The sequence below is a fragment of the Amblyomma maculatum genome, chromosome 6 (genome assembly GCF_055883805.1).
Source record: "Amblyomma maculatum isolate TAMU_Amacu chromosome 6, ASM5588380v1, whole genome shotgun sequence".
Lineage (NCBI taxonomy): Eukaryota > Metazoa > Arthropoda > Arachnida > Ixodida > Ixodidae > Amblyomma > Amblyomma maculatum.
In genome coordinates this window covers 53619547-53644546 of record NC_139349.1, presented here as the reverse complement: position 1 = coordinate 53644546, position 25000 = coordinate 53619547, and the positions used below count along the sequence as shown (strand labels likewise).

At 46.4% G+C, this 25000-nt stretch overlaps 1 protein-coding gene across 1 annotated transcript; it reads left to right on the top strand.

Moving 5' to 3' along the window:
* The first annotated feature begins 6028 nt into the window (after nucleotides 1-6028).
* On the top strand, nucleotides 6029-21562 carry LOC146185759 (trypsin-1-like). Its single transcript, XM_084606679.1, has 7 exons — nucleotides 6029-6308; nucleotides 9511-9681; nucleotides 10754-10830; nucleotides 12446-12546; nucleotides 12930-13198; nucleotides 14818-14975; nucleotides 19233-21562. Exons 1-7 carry the CDS (start codon nucleotides 6029-6031, stop codon nucleotides 19389-19391), a joined length of 1215 nt encoding a protein of 404 aa, XP_084462805.1. The 3' UTR covers nucleotides 19392-21562.
* Nucleotides 21563-25000: the final 3438 nt, after the last annotated feature.

Below are 25000 nucleotides of genomic sequence, written 5' to 3'. Positions count from 1 at the left end.
CAGAGTGCCATCTTTCTACGCTGTTGCTCTGCGGATGATGGATCGAGCTATGCACTACCTTAATGCCGCATCGCTCGAGAAATGAGGTGGTGAGGACACTCGTGAAAACGCTACCCTGATCACTTTGGACCTCGGAAGGGAATCCAACTCGTGCAAACACTGACAGCAGCGAATCCACTACACTCTCGGACGTCACCTCGCGCAGCGGAACAGCCTCTGGAAACTTTGTGGCTGGGCATAACATAGTGAGGATATAACGGTACCCTGACTCGGTCACAGGAAGTGGCCCAACTATATCTATTACTAACCGGTGAAACGGCTCGGTAATGATTGGTACTAACACCATCGGAGCTTTCCACTTATCTTGCGCCTTTCCAACCCGCTGGCACGTGTCGCATGACCGTACAAAATTTTCCGTGTCCTTAAAACATCCAGGCCAATAGTATTCTTGCAACAGCCTCTGCTTTGTTTTCTTTATTCCAAGGTGACATGACCACGAGCTGCCATGGGAAAGTCGCAGTAAGTCTCCGCGGTACTTTTGGGGAACGACTAATTGGTCCCGCTCTACTCCGCGCTTATCCTTGAATAAGCGATACAGCACTCCCTTTCTCATCTCGAAAGAAATATTGTTTGCTGTCTTAGTGGCGCGGTGGCGCTCCCTTATCTCCTGTATATTGGGATCATTGGCTTGCTCTATAGCTAAGTCCTCTCGGGTTCCACTTAAAAGTCTCGTGAGATTACTAGACACTGGCGGCAAGAGGTTACTCTCAAGAACGTCCTCATTCCGCGTCTCATCAAGCTCACTTTCAAGTTGACTTATCTGAGATGCCTCGCTCTCAAAGTTTTCTGACCTGCTATCTTCCGCATTTACCATTGTTTTAACTGCCGTTTCCTCCGCTGTGGATTTTTCTGGAATGAGCAGTGTAGCTAGTTCTCGCGCCTTTGAACGTGTTAAGGCTTGCACAACTCTGTCTCCGAAAAGGATGCCCCTCTTTCGCAGCAGCATGTCCGATTTGTTGGAGAACAAATACGGATAGCACTTAGGAAGCTTTCCTGAAACGGCAGCCTCGGTTGTTAATTCGCCGAAAGGGCCCTCGATGACCACGTTCGCGATCGGCAAGCACACACTCTGTTCCTCAACTACCTGTCGGATCCATGCACACTGTCCTGTATAGTCGGAAGGCGATACATACGCCGGATGGACAACATCCATCGTTGCGGCCGAATCGCGCAGTACCTTGCAAGGCTTCCCGTTGACTACTAGGTCATGCAGGTAGGGTTCTAAAAGCTGCATATTTTCATCGCAGTCCCTGACATACGAGAAAGCAATCTTTTCTTTCCGGCAGTTGACGGCAATGTGACCCTGCTCATTACACCTAAAGCATGTGAGCGGCTTCCTAGCCTCAAGCTTATTCTTTGTGTTCTGCACGTTGGTCACTTCCCCACTTTTCTCACTGCCGTCCTTTCTAGGGAATTTGCCTGAAGAAACCTTCATTTCTTCGTTTCCAACTCTAGCAAAGTGCCTTTCCTGACGGTTTTTCATACTGAACTTGGGATTGCGGGGCCTATCCACTGCTGGGTTGCTGAATTGTCGGCGCGAAGCATACTCCTCAATAAGTTCGGCAGCTTCAGTTGCCGACTTAATTTCGCCTCGGTCCTGTAACCAATTTCTTTCTTTTTCTGGGAGGCAGTTATAAAACTGCTCCAAAAGAATTTGCTCGACTACAGCGTCCCTATCACTGTAGGAATCTGTGCTCTTTAGCCACTCGCCCAAATTAACTCTTAAATTGTACAGGAATTCAGGGTAACTCTCGTCCCTGGACTTAGTAGCTTTCCGAAAACGTTGTCTGAACGCCTCGGCGCTAAGCCTATACTTTCTCAGAAGGCAAGCTTTGACCTTCTCGTAGTTGTCCGCGTCCTCCTTGCTTAGCCGCGCGACAACCTCCGCTGCCTCGCAGGGCAGAACCGTCAATAATCTCTGAGACCAAGTGTCTCGCTGGAAGGACAGTTTTTCGCAGGTTCGCTCAAAGTTAGCCAGATACAGACCGATATCCCCTGATATCACATATGGCTGCATGTACTTTGACATCTTGAAATCTGCCTCCTTGTTGAGAAGAGGTACCGCTAGCTGGGGACAATTGCCCGACCTCTTGCTCAACTCTAGTTCTAATTTCCGGAGCTCAATTTCTTGGTCCAGCTTTTTTGCTTCTCTTTCACGCTTCTTTTCCTCTTTTTCCCACTCACGTTCGCGCTCCCTTTCCTCTTTTTCCCTCTCAAGTTCACGCTCACGCCTCTTTTCCTCTTTTTCCCGCTCTTTCTGCTCTTTTTCCCGCTCCTTCTGCTGTCTGAGCTGTTCCTTTTTTTGACCGATGAGGTTCCATGCTTCACTGAGCTCCTCATCATCGGCTCCCAAATCTGTGATTGCCTTTATAATCAAAGGTTTTCGTGCCAAACCACTTGTATCAATTCCCAATTCCTCACACAATTGCAACAGTTCCGGTTTCTGCAGCTTTTGTAGGTCCATGATCGCTCCGAGTGTCGGCTACTTCCAAAACAACAGTGCAAACTACCAAACCTAAAGGCGTTTCCACACTCTCTTTACCAGTTCTAAAATCTAACCCTGTTCTAGAACCTGGTCCACATCAGAAGAAAAGCCAAGCACTCACCCACACATGCGATCGATGTTCCGAGCTGCCCTCTTGTTGGCCGATTGTTGCTCCTGCTTGTTGCTTGAGATGCCACCTCCGATCACAAGGTGTTGTGGCTTGTAGATTCTGATCCACCTCGAATCACCAGATGTTGTGGCTTGTAGATTCAGATCCCACCGCTGGTCACCAGTTGTCGTGACGCTGGGGCTATGTCGACCCGGCCTTCACTTGGTAGCGTGCAGAGACTCGGGGTTGAAGTAGGATTGAATCTTCGAAGTTGGTGAAATATGTACAAGCAGGTTTAATGGCACTTTGAGAAAACTTATTTACAAGAATATTTACATGAAGAAGAAGGGTACATCAGCAAAATGACAAGCGTTAAGAGTTCATAGCGAGAAGCGACTGGATGAGCCGTTTACCCAGGGCCCAGAGCGACATTTCGTGCTCTGCAGCGTCCTTAAAAACCCCCTATGTCCAGCCCCTCTCTGAAGATGCTGACCAACCAAATCCAGGGCACGCCCCTCAGGTATCGGCATCCAATCGAACACATCACTGCACTGATGGTCTGAAGCACTGACTGGTCCGGCATTCATTCGTTGGGCGTGATCACTTGTTGGCGGGAAAAACTTGGGAACGGCGAGGAGAGGAGGTACATTTCTATTCTTCAGCAAAGAAACCACAGGCTGGTTCTGGGGGTTTTACTTCTCAGAAACCCGAGTGCACGTGGCGCCGCATAGGGCTCCCAACATGGTCCCTTTTCGACAATTGCAAATCTTTCCTGCATTCCCGGGAAATCACTTAATGGCCGTATGAGTCATGCTCTTCTCTTGTCCTGCACGTCAGCGGACATGTCACTCTGTCGTCTCCTTTGGATAGGAGGCATTCATCACTGGAGGATAGCACTTCTCGACTGGAAGGGTGAACAAAAGAAAGCACTTCCTGCTATTTCCCGCAGGGGGACGTTTCTTTGTGTTTTTCCAGACGTTCTCTTGACAGGGCCAATTTGGCATTTGCAGGTTGTCCACAAAGCAAAACATGCTTACAAAACAGGATTCCTGGAAACAGGCTCACTTAGAGCCAATGGACCATCACCACATATTCACAAAACTTTTCCATGCCCACAGGCGAACAATAGAGCGCGCAAATGCGGATGCTTGGTCGTAACAGCGGGAAGTGAACCGAAGCACCATCCCGGCATGGCCGTATATGCATCTCGACGCGTCTCGGCGAAAATTCAGGCCGTGAAGAACGGCGGTGCACTTCGAAAATTAAAGGCCGGGTCTTCGGTAAACGCAGCGACGGGGCCATTTTTTTTTTTTTTTTTGTACCGCTTTTATGCACTGATTACACGCACGGACCCACAGCGACTGACAGATTGGCAGGGGCGCTGCGAGTCGCACTTCAGTGCGCGCAATTTTGTGGAAATGCTGCGGTCATTGCGGTAGGGCCCAACAAACGTTTTCGAATCGCAGGGGAATGGTTGATAGCTAAAAGTGTAAAAAAAAAAAAAAAAGATTAAAGAAACATGTTCTTTGGCGTACCATTGGCATCTCGTGAACACTGTGGAAGTAGGCGACATGTAAGCACAGAGTACTCGAATGTGGCACTGAACTGTGGATGTGAGGAGGACGCCGTTCTTATCTGTGTGCGGATGGGCTCCATGTAGGTGGAAAATACATTGTGCGTAACCTTTATTCGCTCATAGACCAACACCTACCTGTGACGCAAGCAAAAAGCGATGGCGCTGTTGTCGCCGGCTGGGTCGACTGGAGAGGTAAAGTAAGGTTAGCATGTAAATAAAAGCTCCCAAATGCGCGTATCGCGCTGTTATTAAAAATGCATCGCTTATTAAATCAGTCTTGATACTTTCTCAATGTGTTCTAGGCTGTACTCGGTTATTATTCACGAAGAGACGACGTCACAGGTGCACAATTAATTTTTTTCTTTTTACACGTATTCGTTACTGCACGCTAACCCTATTTCACGACCCCGGTTGGCTGCGGTGTTGGCCCATGTCTTTCGCAGGCATCCCTGATGAATTGCGGGGCACAACGAGCATGTTTATCAGAATGTATACACTCCGGAACTCCGGCGCAGCAACAGTTTTTTGCTCACAAACATGCAGTTTGTCGCTTCGGGCTATTCGTCCTGCGGGATAAAAAAAGAAAGAAGGAACTGCCGTTGCATATTCTTCCGTAAGGTGTAGCTGAAATTGTCATCGCGTTGGTTCTGCGCTGGCCGAGGTGCTGCATTCAGAGCAGGGAGCCTGGCCCGAAGTGCTCGTCTCCGGCACGAACTCGGGAGCAGTGAGATTCGGTACGGCTGAGCGCCTTCTCTTCGTGAGGACCAGTCACGCTAAAAAGCAGCCCGGCACATTGCTCTGGTTTGGCACGTCCGCAAGCTATTCAGCCTATACGGGACGCCATAGTGAAGAGCTCCAGGTAATTTCGCTTTAATGTGCACTGATATCACGCAACACAGTAGGCGAGCATCGTAACTACTGAACCACAGGAGCAGGGCGCAGCCGCACATTGACAAAGTCGTTTAGGAGTAAATTTTAAGGGTTTTCAACGCGACAACAGGGGAAAACGAGCGAACATTGGATTCAACTATAGTTTGTCGTCAGAAAAATGTTACGTTCTATATTTTAACTCCTTATCATTTTAACGAGATAGAGGCATGATATACTTCCGAGATTTTAAAGATACAATAATCTTGGACGACTTTTTTGTGGTACTACAGCGGGGGGACGAGAGCGCGCTGTCGGTTTTCGGTGGTGTACAGACGGCCGGACATACATAAGGCTGCCTTAGGCATGCCTGTGGGGTAGCATGAAAAACTACAAAAATCAGTTTACGTGAATAAAATTTTTTATGCCATGGCGGCGCGGTCCGTCCAATAGAAACAGTCAGGTGGAGCTTTCGAGCTGCAGCTGGGCCTAGCTGCCCTTCTTCCCCATTTTGCGTATTCGACGCGCGAGACGGGTGTAGTGGCGCTGATTTAGCATTAGTGGAGGTCCTTCTCGTTGGAGAGGGTAGGACGAAAAATCATCTTACCATACAGAGATTGGGAACGCTGAAAATGCATTACAGGCCGCGCGAAGTGGATCGGAAGCAGACCCCTTGGTCTCTACACTTTTGACAAAGACTGTACGCAGTTCTGCGCATACATACACGCGTCGGTGAGCAGTTCGCTGCTGCGTATTAGCTATAAGCCATCAACTGGCACCGGCGCAGCACCGAAACTAGGCCTTGTAAGACCGTCAGATGAAAACTGCATAGAACTCGTCCATCCTCAACGTCGTTTGTGTCCAAGTAACCACCACGGACCTGCGCCACTGATTTCTCTAATGTTGCTTCTTGCATACTCCTTTCCGCAGCATGTGCCCGGGGCGCTGGACGGCCGTGACGTCACTGGTGGCGGCGGTTACGGCGGTGCTGGTGACGCTCTGCTGCCTGGGCGCCGCGACGGACGCGGGGGGCCTGCCAGAGAGCCATGGCGGCGGCGGCCTCCTGCGCCAAGGTAACAGCGCCTGGCAGCCAACCGGTCCGCTCGACAATCCCTGGACCTCCCCCTACCCCGTGGCAGCAGAGGGACGCGGCAAGGCGCTCGATGTCCAAACCCTTACCAATATCATCAACGTGGCGCGATATATTTTGTGTGAGTTGCTCCTGACGAGATGTACGCTGAAGTGCGCATGCGCCGCCGCGACGGCTTCCCACTGAAGCATGCACCGATAGGGCTCCCATCGCGCACATGCTGTCTTTGCATGCGTGTAGCATGCACAGCCAAACTTCTGCATGCTTAGTTCCTTGGATATCAAAACTCATCAAAATTGCATAAGCCACCGGTGGGGCGAGCTTATCGGAAACTGCGTAGCTGCAGGAAGCAGTCAGAGAGTCGAAGTGCGATGAACGGGTGGTAATGGCTAAAGGGAAGTTCCTCATCACGCTCCAATCCAGGGACGGTGTTGTCCTTATAGGCATATCGGGTCATACATTGCAGGGTAGTGAATTATTCAATACCACCAACAACAGTTGATCAAATGATACCCAACTTGCAATATTTAACAAGATACTAGAAATGGTAACAATCTAGCGCATGTCATGAAGGAATTTTACAGAATGTGGATTCATGAAAAAAAAATAAAATGTTCCTTAGCTAGGCAGGTAGCTGATATTCGTTGTTACACCGTGGTTCTAGCTAATAGACCACACGTGTTTCCGTACGCTACTAGGTCTCTCACCCGCTTTGCGTGGCGATGCGGCAATAATTTTATTTCTGCGAACCCGCATCTCGATAAGATTTGTTCATGATAAGACAGCTTTCTGAACTAAGTAATCAACGTAGGTTCAGTTCCAGGAAACAAGAGCAAACAGCGTGCTCGAGCGCATTTGGACTGGAAATCTGACGCTATGGGCGGCGACTTACCGATATCATTGAGAAGGAACTACACTGTCCACGCATGCTATCAGTGCTAACCAACGGAATCAAATTTTGAAGGGTATCAGAAATTCTATAAATGGGGCCAAGATCAGTGTAGGCAGCGATGGAAAAAGATTTAATTTATAGGTCTAAAATAAAGACACAGGAACCGAGAAGCAAAGATTTGAGAACAAACACAAGTTGAAGAAAATATATCCAAAAATAAATAGACACGTGCAAGACATACGTCATTACCTGACAACCAGTGGTATAACCTGAAATTAATAGAGGGTACCAGGCAAAGGAGAACTAAGTTCAATGTAGTCTAGTAGAGTGGAGTGACGGACTCGGGAAATGTGTCGAAATAACATGGCTACGTAAAGGAGGAGACAGCTGGGTGTAACTTGAAGAGTTCTTTATCCTACAATAAACATAACTTGACTCTTCTTGTTGAAGATGATGACAGTGTCCTAAAAAGAAGTGCTCCGCTAGCAAGAACTTGCGCCTACTGTTACTGAACTGTTGTTATTTTCTGACGTCAGTTGGCCTCCAGAATCGCTGCCGCGTGTTAGGGACACAAAGTACACTTAGAAACGATGTTACTCAAACTTGACTCGAGCGCTGCAGTCGATAGAACAGTGCTTTTTCTCTTCGCCTCCCCCCTTCTCGTCAGGAATGCTGAACTTGCGCCTACTGTTACTGAACTGTTATTTTCTGACGTCAGTTGGCCTCCAGAATCGCTGCCGCGTGTTAGGGACACAAAGTACACTTAGAAACGATGTTACTCAAACTTGACTCGAGCGCTACAGTCGATAGAACAGTGCTTTTTCTCTTCGCCTCCCCCCTTCTCGTCAGGAATGCTGAACTTGCGCCTACTGTTACTGAACTGTTATTTTCTGACGTCAGTTGGCCTCCAGAATCGCTGCCGCGTGTTAGGGACACAAAGTACACTTAGAAACGATGTTACTCAAACTTGACTGGAGCGCTGCAGTCGATAGAACAGTGCTTTTTCTCTTCGCCTCCGCCCTTCTCGTCAGGAATGCTGAATGTGTTATCAGTCAAGGCAAGCACAAAAATCCAAGGTGTTTCGTTACTCGCATACCTGACAAACTATAATTGCGAATTAAGGCTTAGGAAAAAGATGCAGGGCGAAATTGGAAAACCGCGCCCGTCTCACAAAGCGGTCTGAGCTTTGTGTCTGTTTTCTCAAGCACAAATAATTCCCACTGTGTTATAGTAATTAGAGAGTGCTTTCCTTGCAGGCGTAGGCAAATAGCTCACAAATAGGCAGCGCAGCAGACCCAGCAGCTTTTCAGTGCACCTAACAGCACAATGTGTACTTATTCTCTCTTCTATCTGCAAGATAGAAACATAGCAATAGATATCGCGAGCCACAGATGGAGTCGTAAATGTCTGCCTATATCGTGCAATCCAAATATTGAAGTTGCTATTACCTTTTTCTCGGCCGATCTTGTTCTTTCGCTTGGCCCAGTGATTCCACTTTCACGTTCAATGTCTAGAATAATTATGAAAAAAAAAAGCATTCAGCGAAGTGATGCGCAAAGATGTGCAGCAAGGGATAAGCGCGGCAACAGCGATACTGCCTCAACACAACGGTTTAACGCGCTATGTGCACACTTGTGTCAAAAACGAACTCGCTCATTTTTATCGGAGTGGCTGCACCTGGCACTGATAAGAAGTTAGCATTCTTCGTGTCTCAAATGAGGTGTTTTGTGTGTGTGCCATAAAGCGAAAACCTTAATATTTCACGGAATATTGAGTAGTGGAACACATCGTCCGCCATTCTTGTGCCGACATATTTTGTCACTAGTTTTAACATCCCCCCCCCCCCCCCACCCGCCACCCCACCCCTCAATTTAATATCTAATGCGCAACTCCGCAACAGATATAATATAATTTTCACAGGTTTTCTGGCGCTTTTTGAATAAGCCTTCAAAGTTCGAAGCCGCTTTTTCCGTCAGTTATGGCACTTTGTAAGAAGTTTTGCACATGCCTGCAAAAAGGTACAGTATTATTTTCGCTGGGAAAGCTACAAAAATTCAATATTTTGGCTTAAATATACTATTAGGGCGAAAAAAAAAATTTCGGCGCAAAAATGGCATGTCAGATAATTAATGTGCCATTACCGTTACTTTTCGAGAAAAAAAATGCATGCACATCGTTGTCTCTGAAGCATGTAAGCGAATTTGCTGCCTTTCCTTAAAAAAAAAAAGAAAAGAAAAGCTTGCCGGTTTAGTTCTATCTTAAAAATGGCGATAACTAAGGCGCTCTAAATTCTTGATCGTCATGACTGCACCTTGTATCAACAAAACTAGCAAGTGTTCTTTACTATCTGGCTATATTATCTTTGTCTGTTTTCCTTCTCTCTTTCACCCTCTTTTCCTTTCCCCTCTCGCCTGTGCTTCGTCTCCGACAGCGTTCCCGCAGAAGTGCTTCTACCGCGGTAACGAGTTCTCGTGCGGCCTGGGCATCAGCTGCTGGATCCAAGGCAAGCGGCCCGTAGATCTGTGCAACGGCGGAGTCATCTGGAGCTGTTGCGTGCCGAGGAACGCCGAGCCTTCCAAAGCCGGGATGGTTAAGGACGCACGTAAGAATTTCTGCGGCACTGGCCTTGCGCATTACTGACCGCGTTCATTTTGTCAGTTTAAATATCGAGCAAGATGTTCGTTTGAGACGGTCGGTTCATGCGTGAACAAACTTGGCAACGCTAAAACGAGTGGGGATAAAGTAGCTCCGAGACACAGGAATGGCGCTGAATATAATATTAAATCCTATTCACGCTTCAACCTCCTCTCGTACTACATTTCACACAACGATATCAGTGAGAAGTAAAACGTCACATGCTTAAAAGCAGTATCGCAGCAAGACGCGGGCGCAAAAGAAAACTGAACTAAAGCTATATCACCGGGCATAAAATCATCCATTTCTGCGAAAGCAAATGCACACAAAGGTGTTCCATTTACGCACTTTACGTCAAGTTCAGAATAGCTTGGGCGATGTCTGGATAAATATTTTGTTTCAAGCATCACGCGCGCCATCTTTAGTTTTCATGAAGTGATAGTTAAACACTGCATCGTCTTAAGCCTCTGCTTTACTTATGCCTTCATCAAGTTTCGCACAAAGTGTCTGCTATTAAGCTTTACTTAAGTGTTAAGTCAAGATAAAAGCAACACTTCACGCAATTTCACTGTGCTGAGACCTTCGTCGGTGCGGGGGCCATTTTAATTCGCTCAACACTGCTAAGGATCGGAGGGCGCTCTGCCCCCTGAGAGCCCTCTAAGGGCTGAGAGGCTGCACACAACAGTTTAGTCTTTATTTCACGAGACTTGTTTGCTTGTGGTTTCCCCACCGATGTTGAAAATACAAAACACTTGAGTGACTTAAACCCTTGTCACACGATTAATTTTAGTGAGTTTCAAGAAGTGCATTTCCCTTGAGCAACGACAATCCAGTTTTGTTTGCCAAACCGCGGAGCAAAATATAACCATGAACCGCTTAATGGTCCGAACGGCACAAATTAACATAAAACAGTTTTTTTTTTTTTTTTTCACAACGATTGCCATGCATGACGAGAGTTCAACGTCATCTTGTCTTGTGTAGTTTGTTGGCAGTGCTTTCGTTATTTTGTGTTTGTTTATCACGTTACAACTTCGTTCCAGTGTGCGGCAAAACCTATCTGCGCAATTCCAAAGTGGTTGGTGGCGAAAGCGCAAAATTTGGTCAGCAGCCATGGCAGGTGAGAGATGATTTCATGCGCTACCCTCCCTCGCTCCAGCTCCCGATTCGCCTCCCAAGCACTCATTTCATTCAGCTGGAATGACATCCCTCAGATGCCTCCGCATGTCGGCCTAACGCTGTTTATAATATTGCCTCACTGCTCCTTGCATATTCCAGGGCTCTTGGTAATAGCTTTTTGAGATACACCACTCTCGCAGTGTCAATGTCAGTCGATCAGTGACGCTCGTGTGTTCTCTTGAAATGTCTATGAACATGAATACAATATTTAAATAACTGGTGCGTCTGCGCGTTGCGGGCACGATTAATGTCCACTTAATAGCCTTTTATTCATTTATGCTTAGCATGCTCCTAAACATTATAGTTTGATTATCGTGAGCTTGCTGAAGACCTGATGATGCGTTTTGCTTATAGAGTACTAGTTTGTTATCTTTTGTTTCCCATCTTTACATTTATTGCAGTGGTCACTATTGCATGATGTACAGGCGCCCAAATCTTTAACTGGCGTGCGCGAGCGGCGACTTTTCTGTGCGTCAGCGCCATATGACGGAGCGAAGTTGGAAACAGGATGAGGCTAAGCGCATGCTCACAAAGCACGCTCCGTCATATGGCGCTGACGCACAGAAAAGTCGCCGCTCGCGCACGCCAGTTAAAGATTTGGGCGCCTGTACAGGGTTCTCCCTTCCCTCATCCCGGCATAAAAAAAAATTAGTGCAAGAGCATTTCTCCATCATTAGTGGCTTGATCAGAGCGTTTCACGAAACCGCATCACTAGAGCATGCATCCTCATATGATGTGACATTTATGAAGAAAAAGCGTGTCCACATCAGAAATCGAACTGTGACCCTGCTGAGCTTGTTAACCCTCTACTCTTCCCCGACTTTTCCATTGTATTTATTGCCTTCATTTAAAAAACTATAGACTGGCCGAATAGTCAGAAGTGATATTTCATGTAGCCTACGCCAACTTCTTGCGAACGTGTCCACAATTCTCCTTGTCTAGCGTAAGGACGTTGAAGGGTGCTCAGGGAAATAAAGAAATACGACTTAAGAAGTAAAAAAGAAATGCAAAAATATTAAAATCTGCAGCAGCTAGCGCCTTAGCGAGCGTTCTCGTGACAAGCGAAGTCAAATGTGCTTACTTGCTTGTACCGCACGCAGGGAACAAAACCTGTCAGCGCCCGCTTCAATTCTTCCTCTGTGGCAAGCTATTTCATTTTAGCCGCCTAATACTAGATATCAGAGACCTGCTGACGTATGAGCTGCTCGTCTGGATGAAGTTCTAACATTTCTTTCGTATAATGCAAAACGCGATGACTAAACTAACGTGACACGGCATTCTTTCACTGCAGCCTCTATTTTGTACGCTACGAACTTCCCCGTCATTCAAACTTTAACATTATTGGTGTTCATCAGGTTACGCGTGCCGCTTTTCTTAAAACTTTCCTATCCCCACGAGTTTTGCACCGTGCACCTGTATGATTTTGCATCCGCCCACTGACGCACTCGAGTACTGATGCACCTGTTCGTGGAGTGGATTGTTTATACTTCTGTTCTTCAACGTCAACCGAGCTGGACGTTCATAGTCGAAAGCGTTTCCATTGAATTCCCTTTTAGGCAGCCGTCGTGAAGAGGAGCTTCCTGTCGCAGAAGATCTCCTGCGGCGGAGCGCTGGTGCACGAGCGCTGGGTACTCACCGCAGCGCACTGCGTCGACAGGTAAGTGAGGCTCACGTGCGTAATACCTTTCTGCGAGTATCGTCACACTAGATATACTGATATGCGCGACGCTCCAAAGCCTACTGCACCGTGATTCTATCAGAGAAAAAAAAAAAAAGCCCAGTGCTAACTGCAGAACACTAGTTCTCGCACTAAAACCCAAATCCAGCACGGACTTCATCTGGTTCAGTGCGTATCTTTTGTACCACGTGCTTTATTCAAGAGGGCTCCGTTTGCTGAAAGTGGATACCTGAAGGGTAAAAAAGAAACCTAACGAATTCACAAGTGACGTCATGCGCGTTACACATTCGGACTGATCGTGAAGTCCGCGCGTTTTTCAATTCCGGTACGCCGGAACCATTTCACGTCTCTTGCTTCCGCAGGACGCCGGCGTCGAACCTTCGGATACGGTTGGGCGAGCACAGCATCCGGGACACGACGGAACGTTTCCCGCACGAGGAGTACACGGTGCGGCGAAAGATCGTGAACGAAGCTTTCGACCGCCGAAACTTCAAGAACGACATCGCGCTGTTGGAGTTGTCGCACCCGGTGGTCTTTAGGGAGCACATCATCCCTATCTGCTTGCCAAAGAAAGGGGAGAACTTCACGGGCGGCTTTGCCACCGTGTCTGGCTGGGGCCGTCTCAAATACGGTAAGTGATGACGATGACTTGCATTTAATATCTAGCAAAGAGTGCCTTTGTTAGAAGTATAAGGTGTAGCGGGATGTGCTTCTGCAAGCACAAACGCCGAACAAGACGCTACGCCACTGAGTGCAGTGGGGCTGTGCGGGGGCCCATGGATCTGCGAGTCCCAAACTCCTTTGCTTAACTAAAGTTTTATACATCCATCAGCAGGCAAGACTTCCAGGCTTTATTGAACACAAATATATAGCCAGGCAGGGAAGCAACGGCGCCACCTAGCGGCACATGCACACAGTACACACGGCATTGCAGCCACGGATATTACCAAGGACTGTTATCACGCTCATCCTCAGCTAGACTTGAACCAGGGCCCGTATTCCGAGTTTGCGTCGTTATCGAAAGTGTCGCTATCTCCCCGACCTCGTGTCATCAGATTGGTGAAAACGCCGGAACATGTTTCCACCTCATCCGGTTCCGTAACCGGTTCCGCCGTTTCGACCAATCAGCTGGCTCGAGGTCACGTGAGATAGCGACATTTCGATAACGACGCTAACTCGGAATACGGGCCCAGGTCGCTTTCGCCGCTTGCTAGATCGGCAATAAATTGAGCTTAATTTTGATGGAGGCCTGCATTTAGTTAAGAGCAAAATATTTTAATAAGCTATTCATATAGCTCTGCTAGTAGTAGTAGAAGTAGGCGTTACCACAGGGTGGTTGCTAGGGGTGTTATATGCGGAGGGTTGCTTCCGTGGGAAGAGAAAGGTTACTGTGCAATGAGGCAGGTACGGCCAAAGCGAAGTAATGCACAGCCGCAGGGCGAGAGCACAAAAATATATTTCCTTTTACAGTTACGATTGTTAAACTCCCGTTCCAACGGTTTTGCGCCCTTTTTGGTAGCAAGGGAGAAAGCGTCGATACGATGCTCTATAATTACATATGAATTCATGTCACTCGTAATTTTTTACTGCAATATGCCGCGAGGAAAATTAAGCGTCCACAGCTGTTGCTAAAACTGTCCCGCAAGTTTAAACTTATCCGTTAGCCCTGCTAGTAAAGCTATTTTGGCATATAAAATTTGACGTAAAGGTAATACACAGTTCTGAGAGCAGTGCGAAGCAGTGGCTTACGTTCGTTAATTATACCTAACAGTATATACTTTTCAATACGAAATGGGTTCTATAAGCTCAGTAACTTTTTCTACTCGCTATACAACTAAATGCGTACGTTCTGACTGCCATCTACACGACTTTTCTTCCTGAATAACTATTACTGCTTTATTACATGACGAAAGTACACGTGCCATATTATGTCTTTGCTTTCAAATAAAGGAATATAACAGGTAACATTTAAAACAAAGTGATATATACTCCGTTTCACAAGCTGTTTGCAGCTTTATACGAAAGGAAACCTCGCCCAATCAAAATAGCGTGATGTTCCTGCCACATTCTTAGACTCGTCATCATGGTTGGTAGTCCTTCGAAGTTCTTGTGCAATGGAGTACAGCGGCACGCACGTGGTAGACATGACTAGTTAGCGTGGGTCATTTGCAAAGTGAACACCTGATGGAAAGGCTGCTGTCACCGAGGCTTGCAAAGACAATCGTAAATCTTTTGCCTCACGATTTGCAGGCCAATCCTACATTCCCAACGTCCTGCAAAAGGTCAGCGTGGAAGTGCTCGAGACCGAGAAATGCAGGAAGTGGTTCAAGGACAAGGGGCGCCGGGAGCAGATCTTCGACACGATGCTTTGCGCCGGCTACCAGGAGGGCGGCAGAGATTCGTGCCAGGTACGTGGGCGGTTCAAATGTTAATTCTGTACGGGTCACTGCCGCACGGTTACCAGTAGACTTCCGTGAACAATGTACTCCAACAACAATGTCGGTCTATCGGTTAACAATTGGCCTACAACTGCCGGTCAGTTGCGAACTTTTTGAAACCAGGGTATCAATAGGAACCGATAACGGTTATAATGGGTTTCGCTGATAGGCAGACTGATATTCGAGACTCCTCTAGCGCTTTGGCAGGGTTTTTCTCCCACCCTGCAAGCACTACCTTGCCACTATTCACGTTCGCACGTTAACATGTTTCGGCTAACAAGTTTTTCATGTACAGCCCAACGACACTTTAATTAGTTTATAACGAAATCGTAAAAGATAACAAAATGATATCATTTGAATGTCCACATAGAAGGCCATTATTGCTTATGCACGTGGAAAATGATAAAGCCGTGTCCGGCCGCTTTGAGCATGAACAAACGACAAAACCTTTACGCCATTGCCTAAAACATCATTCTGCGCGGTAAAGCAAACTGATAAGAACACATGCCTGCGCCTGTTGGCTGAAACAATCACATTACGATAGTTCGCAGCAATATTACAATCACTGCAATCACAACAGATTTGCTCTGCCTGCTTAAAAAAGTAATTTTCTTTTTATCCTGCAGAAAAAGCCTCGCGACGCAGTCAGTGCTTCTTTCCCAACTCTTGAACATGTATGGCTATACCACATTCCTCTTCCGAGCATCTGGTGCTTTCGCTAAGCGTTTGCAAATATCTTCTGCAAAGTGCACAAACTCCGTTTGCTAATGGTTCCGGCTTATTTCGCGGAAAATGCCGCGCGACCCAGTCGACGCGCGGCATTTCGCGGAACATCGCTATCATTTACTGGGCCAAAACGGCAACCGATACAAAAGAAACAAACGTACGGAGTGCTCACTTCGTGGCCAGCGGGAAAACGCAGCTCGAAGGTTATATGACGTCGCGCGTTTTGTCATGCCGACGTGATTCGGTGTCCGCGCGGGGCTCTCACCGTTCTGTTGCCATTAACAGCAGACCATGGAGTTAACTTTAGTTGGCCATCCTCCCCAACTTCGGCAATTTTGAAATATTATTGCCGACAATTCTTTGATTTTTGCTCGTGCATTCAATTTTCTGGACAATTGCAGGTTTGAACAATTTTCTAGGTCACTGACAGTGTCAGTTTAGCTAGTCTTTAAAGGGCAACTCCGGGGGTTTTTTGACATTCGAATATTGTAGTAAAACTTTTACCACAGGTTCTTCTCTCCGTCCTGACGCATTCTACAAAATTTGGGTGTCATACGATAATCCGTTCACGCGCAATACGACTTTAAAATATGCCATTTTCATGGCTTAAGTTGAGAGTATTTCTGCGGGCAACACTGAGTTTCTGACGTCACAAACAGTATACAGGCGTTAATGTCTACTTCCCGCGTGATTATGAAATTGTGAGGCTTATATTGAACTACCCCAGACATTTTATGCAGTGCGTCATGATTTCCATACTTTATTTTCACAATCCAACGCACGTACGAGTGTTTTTCTAATACTGAGTGTGACGTCACCATTTCGTCAAATGTGACGTCGTTTCTGGCCGTGAAATCAGTTTCGGTTTCGATTTGCTGCTTTTCTTTTTTAAAAATACTTCTAATTGGAACTTTGGAAAACGGTTTTTTGTGTTGGAGTCAGGACGTGCCGAGGAATGTAATTCAATTAAAAACACAAAATGATGAAAAAACCACCGGAGTTGCCCTTTAAGGCGGAAGTATTACTTGCCTCATGAGTGGTGTTAGCAGAAAACGATGCCAAAAATATAACTTGATTTCGTGACATCACCACAACGTAGAAACATAATAGAGCATATGTAGTTCATGACAAATAGTTAGTGAGCGTCATCCCACTCTCCACTGAAGCGGCGAGTAAGACCATGGCATGCCAGTTCCCCCTTTGTTATTGTTGTTGCGACTGTAGGAAGAAGGAAAAGAAAATGCATGGGCTTGCTACTGGCTTTGTAGCTGAGCCACTTCCGCTGCCTCGTGCGGACAGAAGAGAAAATAGCGAAGAAATGAGGGAAAAGAAGAGGGAGAGAGAAAGACGCGCTTTGGGGCAGCAGCCGTCGTCCCCTACCGAAGCGGTAGCGGGTGCAATGACGGCCTACAACAGATAAAAAATGGCGGCAGGCTAGCCTCCGCCGCAAGCGGCAGTTATCTCCCAGCCCCGTAGGGCCAGGAGCAACCACCAACTCTCGTTCCCCATTTTGCTCGTATGTATACGGCATCATTAACGGACCTTTATGTGGCTCTAGAGATCCCCCCCCTTTCTTATCAAAATTGTGGCGCAGCTGTTCTTGATGCACAATTCAGAGTGCTGTCGTACTATCTCCTTCCCGGCTGGCATGCATCTGCTACTCTAGTTCACGATAGATTCGAACTGACGACATATGTACAGTATTTGTCAAAAATATACGGCTCAACGGGTTCGCCTCTAACTTTGTTACGGGGCTCCTGGAAGCGATGCTAGAATATACTATAGGTAAGCTAGGGAAGATTGATGACCAGGATTCTCATCTATATGGGTATTCCGAACGCTGGAGATGCGCAACGAGCCCCGTTGCGGGACTTGGAGGAAAAACCCTTGAGCCGCACATTTTTGAAACTGCACCTTCAATTGTATGCCTTAATAGCCTCACTACACCACGCAATCTAGTGCAGCGGGCGTTGTCAGAGAAAGAAGGGTGGATAGGCCGACATCAGAGAAGCAAGGGTATAAGAGGGCATTGCGCTACCGGTTGCGTGGTGGCGTGTATCACAGGAGGAAAGTTTTGCATAATTGATTACTTATCATTGATTACCCAGTGCAATTACTGTTTCCGTAGTTTTGTATTCAATTAGTTTTTGAGCAGTGCCGTTCATGCGTTTAATTATTTCCTTCCTGTAACTTATAACCGGTAATCAAATATTTCATTGCAAAAAAGACTTCTGGAACGAAGCGTCCGCGACGATATGATTGCGTCAAATAGTTCGGCCGCACGACGTTGTGCGTGGCTTGCTGGCACGCTGCAATCTAAGGAATTCATCGTTGTTGCAGCTCGCTCTGTATAAGGATGCTCCATGAAATACTTCGTGCCTAGCTAATTCGTTGTTTGGCAGTTTTGTTAGAAATATATCTTAAATTACGAATATGAAAAAGTAGTGTTTAGCAGAAAATTTGCTGCATGAGGGCATTATATTCGTGTGCTCAAAAAGAGAAAGCGTTTTTTGACCTCACAGCGTCGTTATAATACCTGTGCAGTTCGAACTGAGCTTGAGACCTCTTCTGGCAGTATATTGAAAGAACATGTAATCGTGGAGGAACAAGGCCCAGAAAATCCCTGTCCGAAGACGTTACTAAGGGCAGATGTGCAAGGTGTTTGTACGGTGTAACACCACCCTACCATCTAGCGCTTACATTGCGAGCGTTTAGTATAGCAGCTGTTATCTTCAAGAGGAAACGTCGCAAAATCTACGAAGAGAACTTGAAAAACAATCCCTGTTGAATATTAACGTGAAATTTTTTTTCGCACAACCGTGCTAGCTCATAGAAGTTAATTAATGGCAATAACGTTCGAAGGAGAGCTGTAATTATTCAGTTACATTCCTGGGGCTGTAACTGATCCCTGTAATCAGTTACATTTTAGATGGAGTAATTATAATCAGTTATTTATTTTCTGTAACATGTACAAGAGGAAGCCAAGGAGCGAACTTTCGCCTTCATGCACGTAGGCGGTCCCAAGCTTCCCTGCTGAATATTTTTTTTTACCGCAGTTGACGCAGTATTTTGAGTACTTACATTCGTATTGATATACCTGCAACTATAGAATGGAGGACCATTGGAACTTAATATCGTACTATGTGGCATAGCCATGCTCACTGGGCGCCAAGCTGGTACAGGCATACATTTAATAAACAGCCTTTCCACCTCGTGTTTTTGGAGCCAATGATACTAATGGTTGACTCAAAACAAATTATGACGTGGATTCTTCGGCACACATAAATGTTCGCGGGAGATGAAGGGCTTCTTTTCGGCGGAAACAGTTTTCATTCATTCTACAAGTGGCGGGTTATGACTCGACGCCAATAGGGTTCCAGTACCTGAAGTCTCCGACTCGCCCAGCAGATTGAGTTTGCGTTAGCGGCGGGCATTATGCCGCACGATCATGAATGACCCTCCCAATTTATTTGTCTTTGTTAACGCTTGTGCTCTTTACAGGGAGACTCTGGAGGGCCGCTGACGTTCAAGAAGGACGACCGCTACTACCTCATCGGTCTGGTCTCGTGGGGAGTCCAGTGCGCGCTGCCTTCACTGCCCGGAGTCTACACACGGGTCTCGGAGTTCGTCGACTGGGTCGACATTTATGTCAACAACTGACCCTGTAAAGTGATCGTCGTCCGGCTCCGGCAGTGCAGAGTGAGACAGTTGGCGAGTGACTGTGATAGACTGTGGTAGCCTAAAGTCCCAGAACAACAGCCAATGTGTGGAGTTAGCAAAGCTAGGCGTTTAAATTTTGCCTTACGTTTAGTGGCTCCGTGAAATAATAGTCGATGTTTTTGCTTTAGACAGACAAAGCATTAGAACAGTACGCAGCTTCGGCTTGGAGCGAATAAGTTTTGCTAAATCACTGGTTATAAGGATTTTCACGGAGAGCTAAATGAATGCTAAAGTGCATGTCACCTTCTTTAAAAGGAAATCTAGACGTCATTCGCAGTATATATGCAGCGTATCGTACACGGTTACCAACTGCCAACAGTTTAGGAAAAATTTCTTGGCAGTAATAATGTGGAATGAAGTTCTCACAATTATGTCTGGTGCGTTTTTAAATTCAAATTCTACTGTTCTTAAGGATTTTCATTTATGTCGACGGGGGGACTCCGATGAATGAAGTTGAAGTCAGGACGTAGCATATATCACAATCAGAACCAGTGATAAGCGCAGTGTGCGACCAGTTCTCTCCTTGTTTCCGCCTATGTACCAAACAAGACGAGACCAGCGGCGCCTGAAACAAGCACCAGTGAATGCGTGGACGGTGGTAATGGCAGCGCAACAAACAACTCAAGGACGACAGTGCGGTGCGGCAGTCTTTACCGAGGACACGGCAATCTTCCGCCTCTTCCTGCCAGCAGTGCATGTGTAAAAATCAGTCGCAATTTCTAGGTGTACAGCACAATTTTTCAATTATGGCCCCGTTGTGCCGACAGAAGGGCCTTGTGGCAACGAGATGCTCTCCGTGGACAAAGCGCCAGCAGTGCCACTTAGTTCCTGTACTTTTTTTTGTATGTATTTGTAAGGAACGATTGTTTTCGCCATGCGTGGAATACCAAGGGTTGCTGTCGTGAACGAAAAATTCCTGATGTTCTGTGGAATGTGAATGCAATGACCAGCGTATAGGTGAAGCAAATGACGTGTTTTTTGATGCTCTTCGTTTGTCTTAGATGTCTAGCTTAGTGCGTCAAACGCACTTTCGGAGGAGTTTTGTTGCGTTTAGGGCTTGCATTGCGATGGGCAACATTGTTGATGAGATGACTCCGACGAGAGAGAAGGCAATGCTCTTGGTATAATGTTTAGTATTCTTGCAGAGCTCAGCAGTTTTATTGTGTAGCATTGAGTTGACATATCACTGCACATACTTGGCATGTCAGCTGTAGCATTCAGGTGACACTTCCACAACGCGCAGTACGATCGGCACAGTAGCGTAATGTTACTGCGCACTATGCTAGCCAACCTGCTCAAATCTTTAGCCTGTGCTTCACCTTCTAAGCGAATGCGAAAATGCATACATCAGACGCGCGAAAATATTAATGCGGCATTGTCGTAATTATCGCACAACCTGCGCCCTTCGAAATTTTGTACGGTTACTATAAGTATTGTGTGCAAAACTCTGCTAGGGTACCAATAACTTTTTTTTTGTCACAGCAGTTTTGCTTTATCATGGAACTATGATGCGAAACAAATATAAGGGTGCAGAAATAATATAAGGAAAATTCTACCTTGCATAAATTGTGCAGCTTTAACTCGGGCGTCTCAAAGGCGTGCAGAGAATTTCGAGTTGTACCCGCTCGACCAGACACAAGCTCACTTGTCAATCACGTTTCCGCACAAACAAATGGCAACCATTGACAGTGCGTTCATGCAGGTATTTTTAGGAATTCTAGGCTTTTTCCTTCGATGTTAAATGAACGAATTTGCATGTTCAGGTCGGTAACATAAATTTCTGCAGACGTGCCAAAGAACGATGGGCAACGTGAAGCACCTCATCAGATGCCATTGTACAAATCACTCGAGCATGACTCGCAGGGGCAATCAAAGGTTGCCCGAGACCACGCCCTGATTTCATTTCACCGAATAGGTTTGCCGGTACATGAAGCGCGATTTCTTGCCTACAGTGCGAGCTGCCCATTTCATGGTTACCTCATGCGCCAACACTGTGGGCAATCGGCGCGTGTTCATTGATAAAGTGTGCTATGTGTGTTTCCTCGTTGTAAATATCATTGTTTTTGTCACTTCATTTGTGTGAACAATTAAAGTCGAGATTGTTTACAATGTCTTAAGGTATAATATTGTCTCACTCATGCGACAGGATATATTTTGTGGATTTTAGTTCAGTGGTGCGATGCCATCTACGCAATAACCTAGGTAGTCGTGCAATGCTGCAGAGGGATTCGACACAACGTGACCAGAAACCAGCAGTGATAAGTTTTACCAATCAGTTATGGTCGTTTGACCCTCCAGTAAAAGAAATAAACCAAAGAAAGGGATGTTTCAAATGAATAGCCGGGCATTATGGTTTCTCTGTGCAGGCTTTTCTGAACAGAGGAGCTGGGAACTTGCGCACGGTATGCTTCCAGCACAGCCGAAATCTCGAAGGGTGTCAAAATGTAATTGCCGCAATTTTGTATTTATGTCTACCAGCCAGAAGAGAGCTAGCTACCTCAGTATACCATAAAACTGCCCGGAAATAATTTTTTAGAAATATATGGGATAGTCTGCAAAAGTATAAACATTATGGGTGACACAAGCTCAGTCTTTAAGGGTATGACGCGATAGCGTAGCGATATAATGCCCTACTTTTTACCAAGCCGTATGAAAGTGCCTGCTTGGCTACTAGGGGTAACGTGAATTAAAGGGCCTTGGAAGGCTGATTCTGGTATATCACCCATGTGAAAGAAGCCCGTGTTGGCAGCCCCTACCAAAACGTAATGTCTGTAAATCCTACGGCCATGTCAGCTGCCAGCGCCATGCTTGCGATTTTCGCTCAACGCCGGTGCCGGATAATCGGTGAACGGCACCTTTCGCTATTGCGTCAATAGAACTACATTACGCCCGTGTGTATTAAAAGCAATCAAAGGATTCTGACTGCCATGCTCTAATGCGGCGTATCTACAAAGGTGGTCTTAGTAATAAATTCAAATTTGAAAGCTCTAAGTGGGCTATATTTCTATAGCACCAATTTTTAAAAATTGCTACTAGAAGCTGGTTCGCACGTTGCATCCAATTCTCACGACTTTAAAAGTGCACGACGACTATGGGCGAGTTTTCTTCCTCTGGAGCGTCGGCACGTGCCGAATTGAGGGAAGAGAAGGAACCTCTTAATCTCAGATTTATTCGGTGTTAAGGGCGGGCGCATAAATATTTTTGCATGCAATGATGAGTGATGGAGCACCGACTGTTTGTGCGCTTTTCGTAACTATAATGTGTCATGGTTTCGAGGAGATTAACTTTAAAAAACAAGCCAATAACTTGATAGACTTTTTCATTTTGGGCTCCCTGGGCACTCCATGATGCTAAATGGATGGTCTTGTGCACCCCTCTCAAGCTCTGTGGAAGCTGCCGCGAAACCGGTTTCCGACTTTCCGGAGAGGAGGAATTTCGACAACTTCCTCGCCCGTCTATATTCACTGCAAAAAAAGTCGTACAATGACCGGTTTGTTTGGTAATATGGGACTTATTCTTCATAGCAATGCAATATTATGGCATAATGTGCCCTTCGTTCACACTGGCTTACGCTCGGGGCAAATGCTATGTTAGGGCGGATAAAAGAATGAATCATAAAATTGTGCTAATCCGTGCCAATCGGTTTCAGATAGGGAAAAAAGTAGTCTAAAGACAATGTCGTATCACTGATGTATCGCAGAATAATCCAATCTTTTTGTGGAGAGCAGGCACGCTATCTCTTACGTCACAAAGAAATGCCGTAAAGACGAACGACAATACAATCCGACTACAGCGATCCACTGGGGCAGCCAGCGACTTGAAGCTCTACAATGGGCAGCTTCGGGATAATATCGCTCGTCTTTCGACGGTGCATCCTCAATGTCTCTGAATCGCGTGTCCTCCGCAGAACGTAAACAAATGACCCCATCCCGCGATGTTGTTTTTGTGTTCCTTCCTTGTCGCTGTTCCTTTCATGTCGTCTTCAGTATGGTACTAACTGTTCTTCCTTTTATATTAACCTGGAACACTCCATTTCCCTTTTCCTGTCACCATTCAGTCCCACCCCCAATCCTGACCCCTCCCCCTGTCCCCTGGCGTGCCTGGATGGATACCTCCCCTCCGGCGCATCAACTGGCCCTGGATCAAGAAGCAACCGACCTCCTTTGGCGCAGACAAATAAAGTATATTAGTTCTAGTCTCTCATATGTATTTTGTGTTTACATGGCAAAACTATCATAACATTTTTACTCAGTCTGTCCTCCAGCGATCAATACAGTACTTACGATAGCGAGATGAAACCATAAGTAATTGAAAAGTTAACCAGTGTTATAACACGCACACCTCATTAAGACTAAGTGCTCAAAATATGGGACGCACATGCACCACAGTGGTAAAATCGGTCAAGCATACATTCAAAAAGTAACCGAAACATTAGCCGAAATGATCACGAGCTGTCTAGAGACGCAAAGTTGTATACTATAACATACGATGGGAGTTAGAAAGCAGCAGGAAAAGAGCACAAAGAGAGCAATTGAGAGGAAATCTGTACCGCAAATACCAGAACCTAGAGCGGCAACCTGGCGAACCCCGGCATTCCTAGTTGATACATAGGTCACGCCGTGAGGAAGGCGTGAAGGAACAGGATTGAAACAAGCATCATTCCTCGTCCATGCTAGCAACTGCTAGAGGACGACGACGGCCCATCAAACGACGATGTTTTCATGCAACCGTTTCCCCAGTAACTTGACCTCTATGGTTGCCAGCTCAGGCTAGCGAAGCTCTTGGGCAAGCATCATGGCGAAGCTAAAGTTCTCGTTTTTAGGATCCTAAGCCAACTCCAGGATGCCACTGGATGAGAGGGCTTTATCTCCGTTCTCCTCCGCTCCACGCTCTCAAACTGCCTCCTCAGCCGCTTTTTTTTTTTTCGAGTATATTAATGCGACAAAGCAGCTAATGGTTCGGCCATAGTTTGACTGTCAGAGGTATTCTCAGACGGCAACTTGGGAAAATTCCCAACACAAGAGAGCTGGGAGGCTGCCCTGGGGCTCTACTCTCGACGTGCTCTCGACACGCATGGCCGCTTTTCGGCGCCATATTGTTTCTCCGATTCGTTCTCAGAATATAAACATGTTTGAAATATGTAGCGCAAAATTTTGAGCTGTCGAAATGGTTTTTTGCGGTGACGTCAAAATGACGTGACCTTGCAAGCGGATCGGAGGTAGTCATGCTGCCTGGATGGTAAATATAAGTAATAGTGGAGTAAAAAAGAAGGCATATGGTAGGGAGGAAATCCCTTGCGCTTGCATTGCGAATGAGGTGAAATGTGCTGGTTGCTGCCAAGGGGCGCTTCCTGAAATCCTCTTCAGGTAGGCGCACTATATACTTTGGCACAAGGACGAATTACACTAAAAACTTGAAATCCGACTGCCGGACATTGTCCAGCCGAAAATACGTCATGCATACGCATCGTACGGCGATGTCAAAATGACGTTCCATGACGTAAAAGATGTGCTGCCATGGCGTAAAGGCCAGAAGTTCGGCGTCGTGTT